Source organism: Pararge aegeria, chromosome 23 (genome assembly GCF_905163445.1).
Source record: "Pararge aegeria chromosome 23, ilParAegt1.1, whole genome shotgun sequence".
Classification (NCBI taxonomy): domain Eukaryota; kingdom Metazoa; phylum Arthropoda; class Insecta; order Lepidoptera; family Nymphalidae; genus Pararge; species Pararge aegeria.
Window position 1 is genome coordinate 1,562,090 of NC_053202.1, and position 17,257 is coordinate 1,579,346.

Here is a 17,257-nt window from a genome sequence, read left to right on the forward strand (position 1 = left end):
TCACAAATTTTAAAAATTCGAACTTATTATTTATGCATTGGTAGGCCCAAAATTACCCCACAAATGACTTCTGTACCTTTCGCAGACAGTATGCAGATGTCACTAATCAATTCGACAAAGCTGGTTTGAAATTGTAATTGCACCACACAGTGTCCACTGGTTATAAATATTATGAATTAATTATCGCAGATGAATTCGTTGGCAACTACTCGAGAAACATAAAACTTTTGCCATCGTATCGTGTACGTGACCTCATCGTGCGGTGTCACGAAGTCCCCACAAAGTTGGATGAGAACAGCTCGCCAGTGGAATATTGTAAAAGTTTGCACTACAAGGTCTTACATGTAGTATACTTTTATTTTCACTGACTCAGCACGACTGGAGAGAGTACATTATAGTCTAAGAGTCTAAACTATTCACTGTTATGTAATAGAAGACAGTTTTTTCAACTTCGACCTTACTGGTGCAGCGGTGAGCGCTGTGGCTATAAGTTGGAGTACTGGGTTCGATTCCCAGCAAGAGCAATTTAGGAATTTATAATTCCTGAATTTTCTCTGGTCTCTATTGCGATTAAGCGTTCCGGTACGATGTCGAATGTAGACCGGTTGGGGTTATATTAACTGCCATAGGTACTCCATAATAGGGTAGCCCGCCAGTACCATCATAGACTGTTTAATCCCTTAACACCAGGTGAGATTGCAGCCAAGAAACTCAGTAGTAGCTCTATTCCAACACTTGCACTTTTCTGTAAATGAATTATGAATTATGAATCATTTTCTATGTTGTGGTGGGGTGGGGGAGGTAAGAGCGAAGCTGGGTGCTTCCAAGCTACCTTGTCTTCAAGAATTTAAATTTACTTATAGTACACCTCGCTGTCATAAATATGTTTTAACGCATTGTTTAAATTTAAGTATTGGTAGGTTTAGAATTAATTAAGTAACAATTTTGTAAAAGCGAATACCGCTCAACGATAGGCAGATATCACTGATTTATGTCAGTTTCTAGTAAGTCGTTTTTGAATATCAGCTTTTTGTTTATAATGAATAATAAATTTGTCTCCACAAAGTATTAATGTATTTTATACATAATGAGAGTGAGTTTTTTAACATTTTTTTTTGAGAACCCTACCTCGTTAACCTACTTACAATCAAGCTATAATATATTCTATCGTATTCAAAACGTGTTGTATACTGAATGGGAATTTATTAGCATAGAGACTTTTTTATAAAGGCAATACTGGTTTTATGTAATTTAGCTAAGTGCGAGCATCGCCTGAATATTAATGAACGTTCATAATTTTTGTTGTGAAAATTTACATAATTTAAATATTACCTTCATGTTTTAACAACGACGACATAGCTTAAACACTTCTTTTTTTAATTAAATATTTTCTTAAACTAAGTTCTTTTTTTTAAAAAAAAAAAGATCTTTTCGGATCAAAAATAGATTTGAATAACTCGTTGCAAATATATTAACCTGTCTTTGAAAGTCAGACTAAAATCAACACGCAAGATATTTCAAAGTTACTAACAGATATTATTTTATTTATTTGCATAGGCTTCGAGTATAAACAGCATCATAACTCTTAGCCTATAAGGCCAGTACCAGACCAGACTAGCTCGGTAAACGGTTTATTAAACCGGTGAACGTGCAGGATTTGAACACCGTTAAATGATTCAAAACAGGTTTCGAACATTTGTTGGATGTGGTTTCGAAATCATTTTTGGTTTCGGTTTATTTAACTAGTTTAACAGAGAAACCTTAGCTGTAACCGTAGTCTAGTGAGAGGCTTTAGCCTACCGACAAAGAAGTGTTGCAACGCGAATTAGATTTCCGGTACGATGTCGCGTGTAAACCGATTAACGGTAGGTATATAACTACCCATTGACATCTTGGATATGTCTCTTAAAAAGTTTAAAGTTTGTATTAAACGTAAGCTTATAGAAAAGTCGTATTATATTATAAAGGACTACGTAATCAATAAAAAAACTTGGGTGTGAATTATTGCTGTAACCTGGTTGCTCTTGTAGAAATTTTAAGTGACAATGTGAGATGTTGATAACAAAAAAACACCCGGCTAAGTTTGTTGTGGGCTTCTGCCTAGTCCAGGACGCGTTTGGAACCCTCGTAGTTTTAGTTTTAAGTTTACGAATATGGTTATCGCCATCATCTCAATACCGTGTACATATTTCTCAGTTAACATACGCATCTATAGGCCTACTTGATATTTTACACTTTGACTTATACGACGTAACAAGTTAGTCACAAGACCAACAAAGTACTCACTAGACGAACTGGCTATGTTTGTGAGTCAGATCAAGGTACATGGTCACTTTGTACATATGGTAACTGCCTCTTGGACTATTTATAATATAACTTCGAATAATTATATGATCCAGATTTTGTGTACTGTAGATTGTATTAAATTACGCAAACAATGCGTGTTATTGGGAGTCAAACGATCCAAATCACTTTATAAAATGTTATGAGTGTATGTTGGTACAATAAAATTTTATTTTCTATTTTCGGAATGATATTTTTCGATTATCGGGTTAGTGAAACGAGAATTGGTAGGAATTAACTCGGTGTTAGGCTAACATTCGAGAGATAATTTTTATTTTAGTTATAATTGTCGGACTAAGCAGGGAAACCCTAAAATGTATTTTTTATTTATATTGAGATTGGGTATTTATTTTCAATTAATAAAACTGCAAAATCAGTTGCTTTTGTTTTTTGTTATTAATACAGCCGGTTTGCGCAGTGGGCAGTGACCCTGCTTTCCGTGTCCAAGGCCGTGGGTTCGATTCCCACAACTGGAAAACTCCCACTACTCCCACAAAATTCCCACAATTTTGGGGCTAGATGGCGATGTGCGTATTGTCGTAGTATATATTTTTTTAATTACATTTTTTTTTCGTCGTGCAAACGTATATCTGCAACCACGCCCTTTAGACCAGAGCAACTCATTTCCGTTTGTCGTCAGAAATAAGCCTAGCGGAAAAACTTCCCCATAACCTGACACAAGCAGCTCTTTACAAAGTCTATGTAATTATAATTATGTCTACCCATTTTCTCGTCTTGAAAATGGGTAGACATAATTATATCGTGAAACACTTATTGTTATATTAAATTCATTGTAATACTTATTTTTATTTCTAGCCAGCCCTTGTAATCTTACCTGCTGTGGTAAGTGATGATGCAGTCTAAGATGGTAACGAGCTAACCTGTCAGGGACCTTAATTGCTTAAAACGCGCATAGCTTAGAAACTCCCCCCCACTGGGCTATCACCGCTTCCAATATACCTGTTTACTGGACAGAACATTTCAACGTATACCACATGTAAACTATATGTTAACCATGTACTACGTGCGAAGGCCCCTCTTAACCTTCAACAATAACGTAGAGGAAGTTGCATAAATAATAATAATTATCATAATAAATTAACATAATCTTTCCTTGTTACAGATGCAAAAATACCGACGTCAAAGAGAATAACTGTCCACACGATCGCCATAGAAATTCATGGCGTGCAATTAGCGGTCAGTCACGCCAATTCGCTCAACGATGGCTGATCGAAAATAAATCCGCCATGTAGAGAACAATCTAGGAAAATGTTCGCGAAGACAGACCGATTTTGGGACCGTAGAAAGGGTAGTGTTGCGCGATGACGTCGAGACACCGATCCCACGATTGTATAAAATAATCGATTCCAATCGATTTTAGATACGCTAAATAGTTACGCTTCTTTGTGTGTTATATATATTACTGCGCGTGTGTAATTTTATTATTAATTTGCGAGATTCGATTCGGTTGATTTTGAGTTATCGTCGTTCCGTGTTCAAAAGCAATACTAGTTAAGCGGCCATTGTGTTAAGTGATGTAAATAAATAAATTAAACTCCATTCTCGTTTAGATAACTATACTGTCGAATAAATAAATAAAATTGATACTAATCGATAGTAATTTCGATCCGATAAACGATAAACACTGTTCGGGTAAACGGGTACTACGTGTAATTAATTGATAATATAAAAAAAATCCGTTCCTCTATATGCAATACTTTTTAAATATACCACTCGAATCGCAATCTTAGTTAAATAGACCATACGGGGCCAAAGAATAATAAAATAAACTAAATATTAACTGCTCTTCAAAACAATAAATGTAGTAAGCTGATATAAAAAAAAAACCGGTTACCGAAACCAAAATGGTGTCAAATGTGACAGCTTTAATGAGAACTACGTTGATCGCGCATTTGAATGTAACACTCGGGTTGAACTCGACCTACGTCGTCCCAACGTACATAAGTCCAGAGGAGTTCCTGGCATTGCAAATGACAAATGGCTCCGATGGTAATTTTACGTGGAACGATACAGATCAGGTAGTGCTGAAAACCTGGTATCCGAGTGGTTATTCGCCGGCGCATATAATAATTGCTTCGGTTGTGGTCACTGTACTGATGATAATGGTGGTGGTTGGGAACATGCTGGTGATTATAGCGATAGTGACGGAGAAGGCGCTGAAGAATATACAGAACTGGTTTATTGCGTCGCTGGCGGTTTCGGACTTCTTTCTCGGTTTGGTGATAATGCCGTTCTCGCTCGCAAACGAGCTGATGGGGTACTGGATCTTCGGGTTCTGGTGGTGCGAGATACACTCCGCGATGGACGTGTTGCTGTGTACCGCGTCTATTATGAACTTGTGCCTCATATCGCTGGACCGCTACTGGAGCATCACTCAGGTGAGTTTCTAAATGTAACATATTAAAAAATAGCAAAAAATAACTAAAAATCAAATACTTCTTATATGAAACAAACGAAAAATTTACATAATTAAATCGAGTTTAATACTATGATAACGACTTAGACACCGGGAGGTATCATTGCATCGTTCGCGTCCATATAGGACTGAAGTGCATCGAAAAAGCAGTCGAATTTATATCAAAATACCCACCAACTCAATGTTATGAACATTGGTTTTCAATCAAGTTTGTAAAAATCCTAATCAATTTAAAAAATATATGGCGAATATGAATTTATAGTTTAATTATTTACCCACTTTATAAATTTACTGTAACAACTATCTGCTACAAGTAGCAAATGTGTAAACTACTATTAATTTTGATGAAAAAATTCGGTAAACCCACCCATGCTGAATGCATCTGCGTAAACCTTTTAAGTGAACAGGCGTCAGGCTCTGAATTGTGTTGTGTGATTGCGTAAACAATGCATATCGCATATTAGTAATCGCAGTTGATTCGCTGTGATTTTGTAAGACTTCCTTTATTCATTATGAAACCGACGTGCATACAACTATCTTAATATACCGGATAATTCTGAAACTACTGCAGATTTTTTTGTAGTTCGGTATCGGTAATATTTCCACAAAAATTAGATTTGTAATCTAGATTTGGCCTTATTTTAGTAATAAGATAAACCATAATCAAAATAATTTATAAATAAATAGACTAAATAAATAAACAAAAAAATTACACTAACATAACGAACAAAAAAAAAATCCGTTGGTTATGTTCAGTTTAAATAATTATGTTGAGTCTACTTTCTACGACATCCTGCAAAGGGCCTAATGAATTAATGCAAAAAATTAATAATATTTAGATTTTGATATGAATCACAAAACTACAAGGGCATAATATAAAGCAACTGAGATATAATTGATTCAATACTAAAAGTGCTAATGTTATGAATGCAAAAGCAGAGTGTTATAGTTATAACAGAACCACGCTTTAGCTCTATCCCATAGGAACTAATTTCCGGGATAAAAAGTACATTACACACTACACTTTAAGTTCTGCTTGAATTTTTGGCCCCAGAGCAAATACGCCGATGATAACACCTACACCAAATGTTGAACGACACAGGACGGCACTTCGCAGAACATAGTCCTCACATGCCCTGCAAGAAAAGAATATGTGATAATAAAAAAAAATGTGACAATTTAAAGTGTACACTGTCAAACCTTATAGCTAACTTCAGGGTGCCGGTTTTTGTGACAGTGTGCGCGTGTTAGGAAATATTGAATTACAGCACTTTATCCATGATAAACACGATGATTATATTAAATATATCAACAAATCATAGTTTGTATACTCATTGATAATGTATTGAAAATAGAATAATGGACTTTAGTAGACTGTCAAAGAAAAGTATAGGATCTATGGCGGGTGACTTGAGTTTGACAAGTTAGATTGGCGGGAAAGAAAAGTTAGCACGGATTTAAATTAATTAATTGAGAAAAGGAGATTAATAAAGTATTGTGGATAGAACGTTACAAATCGGGAATAGATGATTTATAATGGAACCGATATACTTAACGAAATTGTTGTGGCGGAACAAGAGTCGTATATACTGGTGATGGAGTTGAGATAAGTTGTTAAAAGTTGTTGGTACTATGGTTGTACCTGATGTTGCATCAGATAAGTATATCTCATCCTTTGGTTTATTTAGGTATCATATATGGAGCCCTAGCATTATTTTACACACAAAGTTTATGTAGCAGAGGTTGCTCTATACAAACAACTTGTTCCAAAAGTCCTGATGTTATAAGTGATCATAGTAGTTATGTTTGACCTGTCTTATATGTCTTGTATCAAAGGGCCTAGCGTTATAACATATGACAATGTTGTAATGGTGTTTATAAATCTTGTTTTATTTGATTGAATAAAAGAGCAACGGTAGAGTTTCTTGCCAGTGGTCTTCTCTGCCGAAGACAGCATTCCGAACTGGTAGTAGAGTCATTTGAAGGTAACAAGTAATATGAATTATAGAGAAGCTAATATACAGTATAAGAGTCAGTCCAGTTGTTTTATTTCACTCCTTGGGAAGTCCGGTTTATAGAGTACAGACCCACAACACTGCTCTAAAGAAGGTTGGGGGCTTTAAAGATGTCTTTTATTAAATAATTACTTTAATAGGAAGGAAGAATAATAGTCATGAGAATAAATGATTACTGCTAAGAAACTAGGTATTTAGCTTAAATAATACTGTTAATTAATGAAAGATCTACGTGCCTGAACATTTTTGGTATTGAAGTGAATATCTGAATACCTCGGTCATCCATATCTATATTTTTTTAGCACGCGCATCGTAAAAAGTGCGCTTGCGGACGATGTATTCCCCTCTCACTCGGTTTCGCAACTACCTTCATCCTGTTAAACTCGTGTAACCGTGCGCGCGCATCTCATTACATCGTATAATTTCACTCCCATAATTTTTTTCCCAACGCCGCTATAGAAGTATAACTTCAAAAAGTGTTTAATTTTTGGGTACATGCTTTTATAACCGAAGGTAATATTAGATCTACCTGTACTTAAGTTTAAACAATATATTAAAACACATTTAACAAATCGTGGTTACTACACGACTGATGAATTCCTTAACGACAAGGCTGCTTGGAAGCAGGCCACTCCGCTCTCATCTCTCACAACACAGAAAAATTCTAAAGATTGATAAACTTTAAAATGATGTTGGAAAAGAGCAATCTGCTGAGTTTCTTGCCGGCTCTTCTCAGTGGAATCTGTCTTCCGAACCGGTGGTAGAGTCACCACAAACAGACTGACTTGACGTTTCAAAAGTGCTTATTAATTAGGCTTACTTGAAATAAATGAATTTTGAATTTTTTTTGCACAATCTGTGGTTCATAGTTACACTTGGTTGGTTATTTTTTAATGATAGTAAAAGTTATAGTGACAGAAATAATCGTATCTCACGCGCCAACAGGCATTTGTTTGTTTAGGTACCTATACAAATTTTCATTAACATTTTGCAAAACATCAAGATTTTGGGCGGCCATTAAAATTTATCGTCATAAGCCGTTACCGAAAACATTGGGGCAACCAGATAGTCTATACATAATTCAAAGCTATTAACAAAGCTTAAGTGCTTGTGATTATTTTTAATGGTGCTAAGGAAATTATTAATCTAGAAATTTCTCGCAAATGTCTTGTACCAGTAACAAGCGAGTTCATGATTTTCCTTTATTCTGCTGCAAACTCTATACTACAATCTCACCTGTTGTAAAGTCAAGATGCAGTGTAAGACGGATTACCGTCTCATTAGCTCATTAGAGCTATTAGGGGTTATTGCAGTCATATTAAACCGATACCCGTCATCGGGTCCTTAAAACCACCTTTCTTCAGCACCTTTTCTGGAGATACAGGAATGGTAGACTGATTGGCGTCGGGAGTCTCTGGTAGGTTTGAGACAGTGGCTCGCTCCCGATTAAAAAGAATCAGAAAGTCTATATACCAAAAGGTTTAACTTTTTAAAAACTCTTATAAGCAATGTGTCTTAATAGTAAAACGCCAACAGAAAAAAATCAAAATGGCGGCTGTACAACACAATTTATTTATAATAATAATAATTCTTTATTTTCAGGCAATAGTCCCGTAGAAAAGATTTGTTTTAAAGTGAAACAATAAATAAAGCTAATGCGGATGAATTTATGAATGTTAAAAATCGTACATCGTTTTTTCATCTTTTTTAATTACGTATGATAAACGACTAAGACACCGGGAGGTATCTTGGCATCGTTCGAGTCCATGTCCAGGTGCATCGATAATGCATTCGTATTTATATCAAAATACCCACCTACTCAATTTACAACCAAATAAATTTACCGTAACACGTACTTGTTGATAAGTGTACCAGCAGTTGGATGCCATCATTTGATTGTGCATGATGGTTCTGCCAAAGGTGGAGAGAGCTTGTCTAGAAGATGCTTATTCACTCTTTTATTAACGGAACCCATATTATAGAAAGCTGGAAAGCCGGAAGCCGTAAGTGCATTTAAGAAAGCTGAAAACTTCGAAATCTCGAAGTGATATCTACGTAAAGAAGCAGTCTCTTTCCTTATCACGCCCTTTGTTGCGTTGTACCTCTCTTGTATTCGATTTTCGAAAAATCCTTTTTTACTATACATTCATGGTGCTTCGATATTGGTACTAAACAAATGTTCCCTTCTGAAACCTAAGGTTTCCCAAGTTTAGTTGTGTCTTTTGTCAGTCAGTTAGTCTGTTACGGTCCTTACTGTTTAAAATAATAGACTAGCTGTTCCCCGCCTCTTCAGCTGCATACAACTTCAGATAAGTAATTTTTTCCCATACGAACTATTGGACAATTCTATACAACATACTCTGACCCACCGCGTCGCATTGCCCGCCTGCTTTTCCACTAGTTTTTAATTCGAGGCGCAGCATAATGTATGTATTTAATCATCCACACGAATCATTGAGCTATCATATAGAAAACTGAATTTCATCAGAATAACGCATTCAAACAAACTCTTCAGCTTTATTATGGCTTAGAACAGATTTATCTACGAGATGAAGATTTGGTTGAAGTGGCGTAACGCTGCATCTTAAGTACTAAATACTTGATGCAGCTGGTATAAACTAGTTTAAACCGATATAAACTGGAATGAACCGGTATTAATCAGTTCCGACCGCATATCGCCGGCATACGTCGGTGCAGAGCTATTGGCTATTGAGTGCGGGGGAATTGGGCTGGAGCTTCCATTATTCATTGTCAAACAAAACCTCCAGGGTTCTCGCTTGTGGAAATATATGCATTCGGTTGGTGCAAAATTACATGATTTTACTACAAAATGAAATTGCACCATTTAGAATAGTAAAGGTAAAGCTTAAAGCGTTGATAGCCTAGTGGTTAAAACCTCTGCTTCTCACTTACTTTTCACACTTATGAGTTTGAGTTATGAGCGTTTTATATACAAGCAATCCCTGTCCCTATCCCTATCCATACTAATATTATAACTGTCAATGTAAGTTTGTTTGTTACGCTTTCACGCAAAAACTACTAAACCGATCCCCATGAAACTTTGTAAACATATTCTTGGAAGTGTTAGAAGTAATATAGGATACTTTTGATCCCGACATTAAGCGCGGTTCTTTGGGAGAGGGGATGAAAGTGTTTGACGATTTAACACCATAACTCCGACAAATTATAACCGATTTAAATAATTATTTTTGTACTATAGAGGTTATAATATGTGTTTAATTTTGCCCAAACTTTGTGAAGATCTGATGAATGTGGTTGGAGATAGAGGACAGAACTCCTCAGCGGACAGCAGCAAACCCCTCATTTAAGGCTTAGTACTTACTGAATACTTAAAAATTTTTTGAAACTACAACTAAATTGGATGCCACATCAAAAAACAAAATCATACGCAGACAAAGTCGCGGGCAACAGCTAGTTAAATATTATTTGCTTTAACGGTAAAGGAAAACGTCGTGAGGAAACTTGCATGCCTGAGTGTTCTCTATAGTCTTCTCAAAGGTTTGCGAACTCTACAAATCCGCATTTGGCCAGGCCGATGGACTACATTCTGAGAGGACCAGTGACATGTAGTGGACCGGTAATGGGTTACGGCTGACGTACAGTTTATTGCTATTGATGTTTTTTGACACATTAAAGTAATTGCGCAATATTATGGTAATTTGTGATGCAATCAGGTAAGCGGATATGGCGGGCCGCAACGTAACCCACTGAATTGCAAATGCAACGATGTGGGTATAGTAGGTTTTCAGTTTACCTACTAGTTTTATATTTACGTATGGTAAGCTCTATTAAGTTTAATGTAAAAACTAGTCGAAGTCGAAGTTGCGGGCAGAAGCTAGTAAATTTATTTGTCGATAGTCATTTGTTATTTGTTGATAGTTCATAAATGAAAAAATATCATACTATATTGCGCGTTAAAGCAAATTCAACCATGGGTCTTTCTACTTGATTTAATTTTAAAGGCCCCCTTAAAGCGGTTTGAGCTAGTTTGAACCGCTTATAATCGGTATAGGCGGTGTATTGTGTTAAAACTCTAAGATTGAAGATTGGGTTAACGTATCAATTATTCACACCCAATCGGTTTGCTGTTTGATCTTGCCTGAATCAAATATTCGCTTTAGGGTGGGCGTAACTTTAAAAGGAGATTAACTGTTATACTTTTCTTTTTCTTGTGTACTTTTTGTAGTATGATATAAAAGTATATTCATTCGTTCATTCATTCATACTGTATTCAGCAACTTTGGTGTTGTTGAGATTAAGGGCGTGTGTGTTTCTTCATATCAACCCACTACCGGCCCACTACCCAAATTGAGTAGGGGTTAAGGCCGTAGTCCAACACGCTGGCTTAGTGCTGATTGGTGCACTTCATACGCCTTTGAGAACATTATGGAGAACTCTTAGGCAGGCTTGTTTCCTCACGGTGTTTTCCTTCACTGTTGAAGCAAGTGATATGTACATAACTTAAAACGCGCATAACTTATAAAAGTTAGAGGTGCGTTCTGGGATTAGAACTCGGCTCCCAAATCCCCGAATGTGAAGCCGAAGTTATTGACATAACCACTGGGGTATCAGCTCTGTGTGGCTTTTGTTGTTGCCTAAATTTTTAACCTAGTAGCTGTGCACGTTGATTTACCCGTAATGAACTATTGCTTAATAAACCATATTAAATATACAATAGCGAAATACCACTCTTAGCCTAAAGAGCAAGACTTCGGTCTCTCTTCCTTAACCATTCAAGCAAGCGATATATTAATTTGCTTAAATCAAAAACGCACATAACTCAGAAAGGTTCGAGGTGTCGAGAATCGAACTCGGTCCCTCCGAACTGAACGGGATACCAAAGCCACTAGGCTATCATTGCTTCCCAAATATAACTTTATAAATTGAGAGTTTTTAAGACGGATAGGCCTGGTCTAAAGTCGGAATATGGCAGAGAATGGAAAAACCTCCTTCTATTTGTTACATTAATAAAAAGGGTAGGCAGAGCTTTTGCGCATATATGAAGTGCACGACACCACTGCTCGTGATCCATAGTTGAACATGTTAAGCAAGGCATTTTGATTAAATTGGACTACTTATAACCCATTGTATACTGTATACTATATAGCAACCTAACGGCTATTGAGGATCGGGGATTGAGCTTGAGTGTCCATTATTCATACTGAAACTCGTTCGCTGTTTGATCTTGCTTGAATTAAATATTCGCTTTAGATTAGGTTCGCCTTAGGTTAGGCCGGAGTTTGGAGAGTAAATTTTAATAAGACTTCTTGTTATCCTTTACTCGGCCCTTCCCTCCTCCATCTATGAACTCAAGGTTAGGTGTAAAATCGTGCACAGGTAATGAAGGACGTTTTCCTTAATCCCACAGTCAAAGTCAAAGTCAAAGTGAAAAATGTCTTTATTCAAGTATGGCCCATAGGTGGCATTTTTCATGCGTACATTAAATGAGAAGTACACGGTAGTGAGATGATGGCGATAACTTTATTCGTAAACATAGAACTAAAGATACGAGGGTTCCAAACGCGTCCTGGTCTAAGTTTGGTCTATTTTTTGTTTGTTATCACCATCTAACATTGTCATTTAAAATTGTTAGAAGAGCATCCTGGTTAAAGCAATAATTCACACCTAAGCTTTTTACCGATTACGTAGTCCTTTATACTATAATAGGACATTTCTATAAGCTTATGATTAATACAAACTTTAAACTTTTTAAGAGACATCTATAAGATGTCAATGGAAAAAAGTTGTTTTTCTCGCCTGTCAATATACTTGGAGTATTGTCGATCACCAACCCTTCCATTGGGAGAGGCTTTATGTCCAGCAGTGTACTGTCAGGATTTCGTTTCACCTTAACAGAACCCTGGAAATTATATCCCGATTATATAATTGTAAATTTCTCATTCTCTCGGCACCACGCCAGAACGAAACTTATCCCGGATTTTAAGTCGTATTTCACGCTCCCCGAATCCACATTAAAAGCAGTTCAGTGAATTTTGTATGACGCTTTCACAAACAGATGTACGGTCCAACGGTCGAATTTATGGGAACAAACAAGCTGTAGGTCCCAAAGATTTTATATATAGTTATTGCCTTGCTTTGAATCCATATTTGCGTACTCCATTTCAAACACACTTGCTACGCATTCGCGACACTGATCCGCCTCTTCGCTTTCCTCAGTGCAAGAACATCAATACGATACCTTGGGGTATCGTGAACTACAAACCCTTCCCCTAAACAATCTCTCCATCTACTCCTGTCAAACGCGAGCTTCTCTCAGTCTTTGTGTTAAATATGGAAGTTGGACATGTCTCTCTTGGCGCAGTCATTAAAGCGTAGCTGTAGGCCTTGAGCACGTTAAGCGGTCGATGCGTCTGATCTCTTTCCGGTCATGTCAGATCTACCATCCCTTCAGACTATAAGAGGGAAAGACAAGAGAGTGCACATGTGTTTGCGCACACATTAGTGCACTATAATATCTCCCGCGTAGTTGCAAAATCTCTCTGGAGGTTGGGCGTTCAGGGAAACTGTTGTTCTATGAACCTGGCTAAGTTTGTTGTGTCTCTTCTCAGACCAGGTGGCGTTTGATACCCTCCTAGCTTTAGTTTCAAGTTGAACGAATGGACGACTGCAGTTATCACCATCACCTAACATTAGTGTTAACATGTTAAATGTATGAACGCTTCATAAGTGCCTGTGATAAAGTTTACATGAATAAAACATTTTTGATTTTTTTTGAACTTTTACAATCCTCCTATATTAGACAAGCTTATCCTATCCAAGTCAAATAATTCTTTATTCGAACAGGAGCATAGATGGCACTTTTGATGCGTACATTACATGTAAAAAATGACATAGAAGTGTGTTGATGGCATTAAATAAATGCGTCAACTTAAAACTAAAGCTACGAGGTTTCCACTGAGTTCCTATAGGAGAGGTATCTGAGAAGTCCCTCCACGATGCTAAAATGGCGGGCTCTAACGGTTATTGACATAATCACCTTTGACCCATTACCAGCCCTCATTTATGGCGTCACAGAATGAGAAGGGTTAAGGCTGTAGCCCACTAAGTTGGCCAAGTTCAGGTTGGAACACTTTGAGAACTTTATGGAGAATTCTCAGGCATGAAGAATGAACTATGTTTTCAGTCACCGTTAAAGCAAGTGATATTTAATTTATATTAAAAAACTCACTTAACTTCAAAACTTTATAGTGTGCATTAAGCGTAGGCGGTGGTGAATATCTTTATAGCTAGCTTAGTAGCAGAATTGAACAAACCTTCAATATAATTAAAAAAAAAAAAGGTGTGTGACGGCAAAAATAAGCATGGCGGAATTTCCCTTGACGAGCTCTGTCACAAGAAGCTGTACTAATATATAATGTAAAGGAGCATTATCTATCGTTGTCATAGTATATTTATCACTGTTTACTTATTATAGATATATATTTATACTAGCTGTTGCCCGCGACTTCGTCTGCGTTTGATATTGTTTTTAAAGTATTCAGTATCGCTAAGCCTTAAATGAGTATAGTAGTATATATATAACATGTGACTGTCAATTAATTATAGACAAATAATTTGCAATAAAATAAAATTGAGACTATAATTAAAGATCTAAGCTATCCTATCTCTTAAGTTGGACCAGACTGCTCACGGTGTGTCAATTTAATTTAAAATCGGTTAAGTAGTTTAGGAGTCCATCGCGGACAAACATCGTGACAGGAGATTTATATATATTAAGATTTATGTATATTATTTTTATGTATTTTGTATGTATAGTATATTCAAATGTTATTGTATTAGTATGTAGAATTTTGTTATTATTTAGATATATTAAATACTTATACTTAGTAGTTATTAGTTATGAAGTATATTGTACCTTTATTTGACCTATACCACAATTAAATCATCTTACTCACATCCTGGGGTAGCTGGAAGAGATCTCTTATAGAGATAAGCTTTCCTTTGTACACTTCATGTATCTTATGTTCACAATCACAATTTATGGTACATAAATAATAAATAAATAAATAAATAAATAACATAACATAATATATATATATATATATATATATAGCGACTTCGTTCGCATATGAGTAAATCGACAAGCTTGAATAGATCAACTTCATAATCATCGTGGCTATGTACATATTATGGTATTTTAGTTGATACATACATACATACATCCTCACAAACTTTCGTATTTATATTATTAGCAGGACGAATAAACTCGATCGTTGTCCCATATGCCTTGCAACTTGCTGTTATTTGTGAAAAGTTATGTCCTTTATCTCCAACAATATATATCAGATCTTCGTTAAAATTGAACAATACGTGCTTGTTAGTATACCTTTTCAAATAAAAAAAATAATTATTAAAATCGGTTCAAATTTAACGGAGCTATGAAGTAAAATTGATGTAAATTTTCATCACATTTCCCGGAGGAAACTTATTGTTTATCGGGATAAAAAGTATTCTATATATTGACCCAAAATATCAGCTATCACTATACCAAATTTTATTTAAATCCGTTCAGTAGTTTTCATGTAATGCCCGGACCGACAGATAGACAAAAATTAAATAAAAATCTTTTTTGGACTCAGTATCGATTATAAAGCTTCAACTGATCAAATTTTCAAAATATATTAAATGTACAGAAATCTTACAGTTACAGTTTTATTATAAGTATAGATTAGATTAGTCTATTAAGCGTAGGCGGAAGTGAATATGAGCAGACCTTTAATAACATTAAAAAAAAAGGTATGTGGCGGCAAAAATAAGCAATTTTTTTTTATAGACGAGCGCTTGACTGCAATCACGCCAGATGGTAAGCGATGATACAGCCTAAGGTGGAGCTCGCTAGCCTAGAAGATGCATATTCACTCTTGATTTGAAGGTACTCATATTGTAGGTACATAAACGGCACGGTGGTGTTTCCCTATTACAAATTAATGAATTAGGGTTCATGCGGATTAAGGCAAATATGTTATTAATAGCTAACTAACTCGTAAGAGTTTTGTAATTATAACAATAACATGTGATATAATATAATAACATATATTAACCTCTGTCTAGGATTATAGGCTATCAATTTATTATCGGAAAAGAATAACGGGATGGCGATTATTTCTGGCCGCGGATAATATCTTATGATGTAGCAATATTGCTAAGCTGTTTTTTCCTTTATAGTCCTTTTGTAATCAGCCAAAATGATTAGACTAGAATACAATTTAGGGTTCGGCAAAACAGCATATATATTTTAAAATGTATATTTAAATTTACGGAACCGACAGGATTTGAACCTGCGACTCCCTGGCAATCGCAGCCTGAGCGCTATATCCAATTAAGCTATGGGTCTCCTACCGTCGATGCCGAAATTAGTATATGCCTTTCACATCAGTCTTATAGCGACTGTACAGCATATATACGAGTATGAAGAGAACTCTTTTCTCGAGTTCATATATCGAACTTTTTCTTAAAGTCACCAATGTTTTTTACCGATATAAGTGTCATTTAAAAAGATATTGAAGAATTTATTTTAAGAAGAAATTATTTGATTTTACAGACCTGAAGTAAGGGCTATATTTATTTGTTTTTATATTATAAATTGATGGCGCAAGCAGATGGCCTTAGTTATACTGCTATGGCTTATAAGCATGTTTTGTAACTTCCCGATTAGAAAATTAAAACTCCGAAGAATACAACTCTGGTTAGGCTTACGTTTGGGCTTGATGGCGATGTGTGTATTGTCGTAGTATATTTATTTATATACTATGACATCAATTATCGATAGAGTCTCGTTCATCGACCACCTTGGGACCACAGGCAGCTGATGTTGGCTTTTGGAGCTCCAAGAGTTGGTTTAACTCGTCCAATTTTGTATCCAGCACCAATTAGTCCAATATTCAAAATGGCGGAAATATTTCCGCCATTATTAATCAGCGGGCCGCGTTAACGACACCTGGTGCAGTAATTCATCAACCTGTATCTTGAATTAATTCACTGGTTTAGGGGAATAACCGCTTACGGTTTTATTATTCTATTACCTCTTTATAATATTAGTATAGATTGTTATGGAAATATAAATAAACTAGCCGTCTCTCGCGACTTTTTCCGCGTATAAGTCAATCTTAAAAGATAGACATACTAGGACTAAAATAATATGTTTTGAACTAGGAGAAAATATGAAACCTACTTTAATTTAAGTTCTTAATGCAAAGGAAGCGGTGAAAGCCCAGAGCGTAAGGCTTCCCACACACGCACACGTCCCTAATTTTTCGGAGCGATTAAATATCTTTTTATTTTTTTTATTTTTCTTAAATCTCACCAGCTGGTAAGTAATAGTGGATTTTGAAGTCTTGACGAGCTCTCTGCCGCAACGGTGAGAACTGTGAATAAAGTAGGAGTTCTCGGGTTCGATTCCCAGAAGGGAAAATTTGGAAAT

General features: G+C 36.0%; 1 protein-coding gene across 1 annotated transcript in view; it reads left to right on the forward strand.

Moving 5' to 3' along the window:
• The first annotated feature begins 4,208 nt into the window (after window positions 1-4,208).
• LOC120634065 (alpha-2C adrenergic receptor-like) overlaps window positions 4,209-17,257 on the forward strand; it is a 96,990-nt gene continuing 83,941 nt past the window's right edge. The window contains exon 1 of the mRNA XM_039904461.1: window positions 4,209-4,742. Coding sequence (XP_039760395.1) covers window positions 4,209-4,742 — 534 coding nt within the window. The remainder of the gene's footprint in view (window positions 4,743-17,257) is intronic.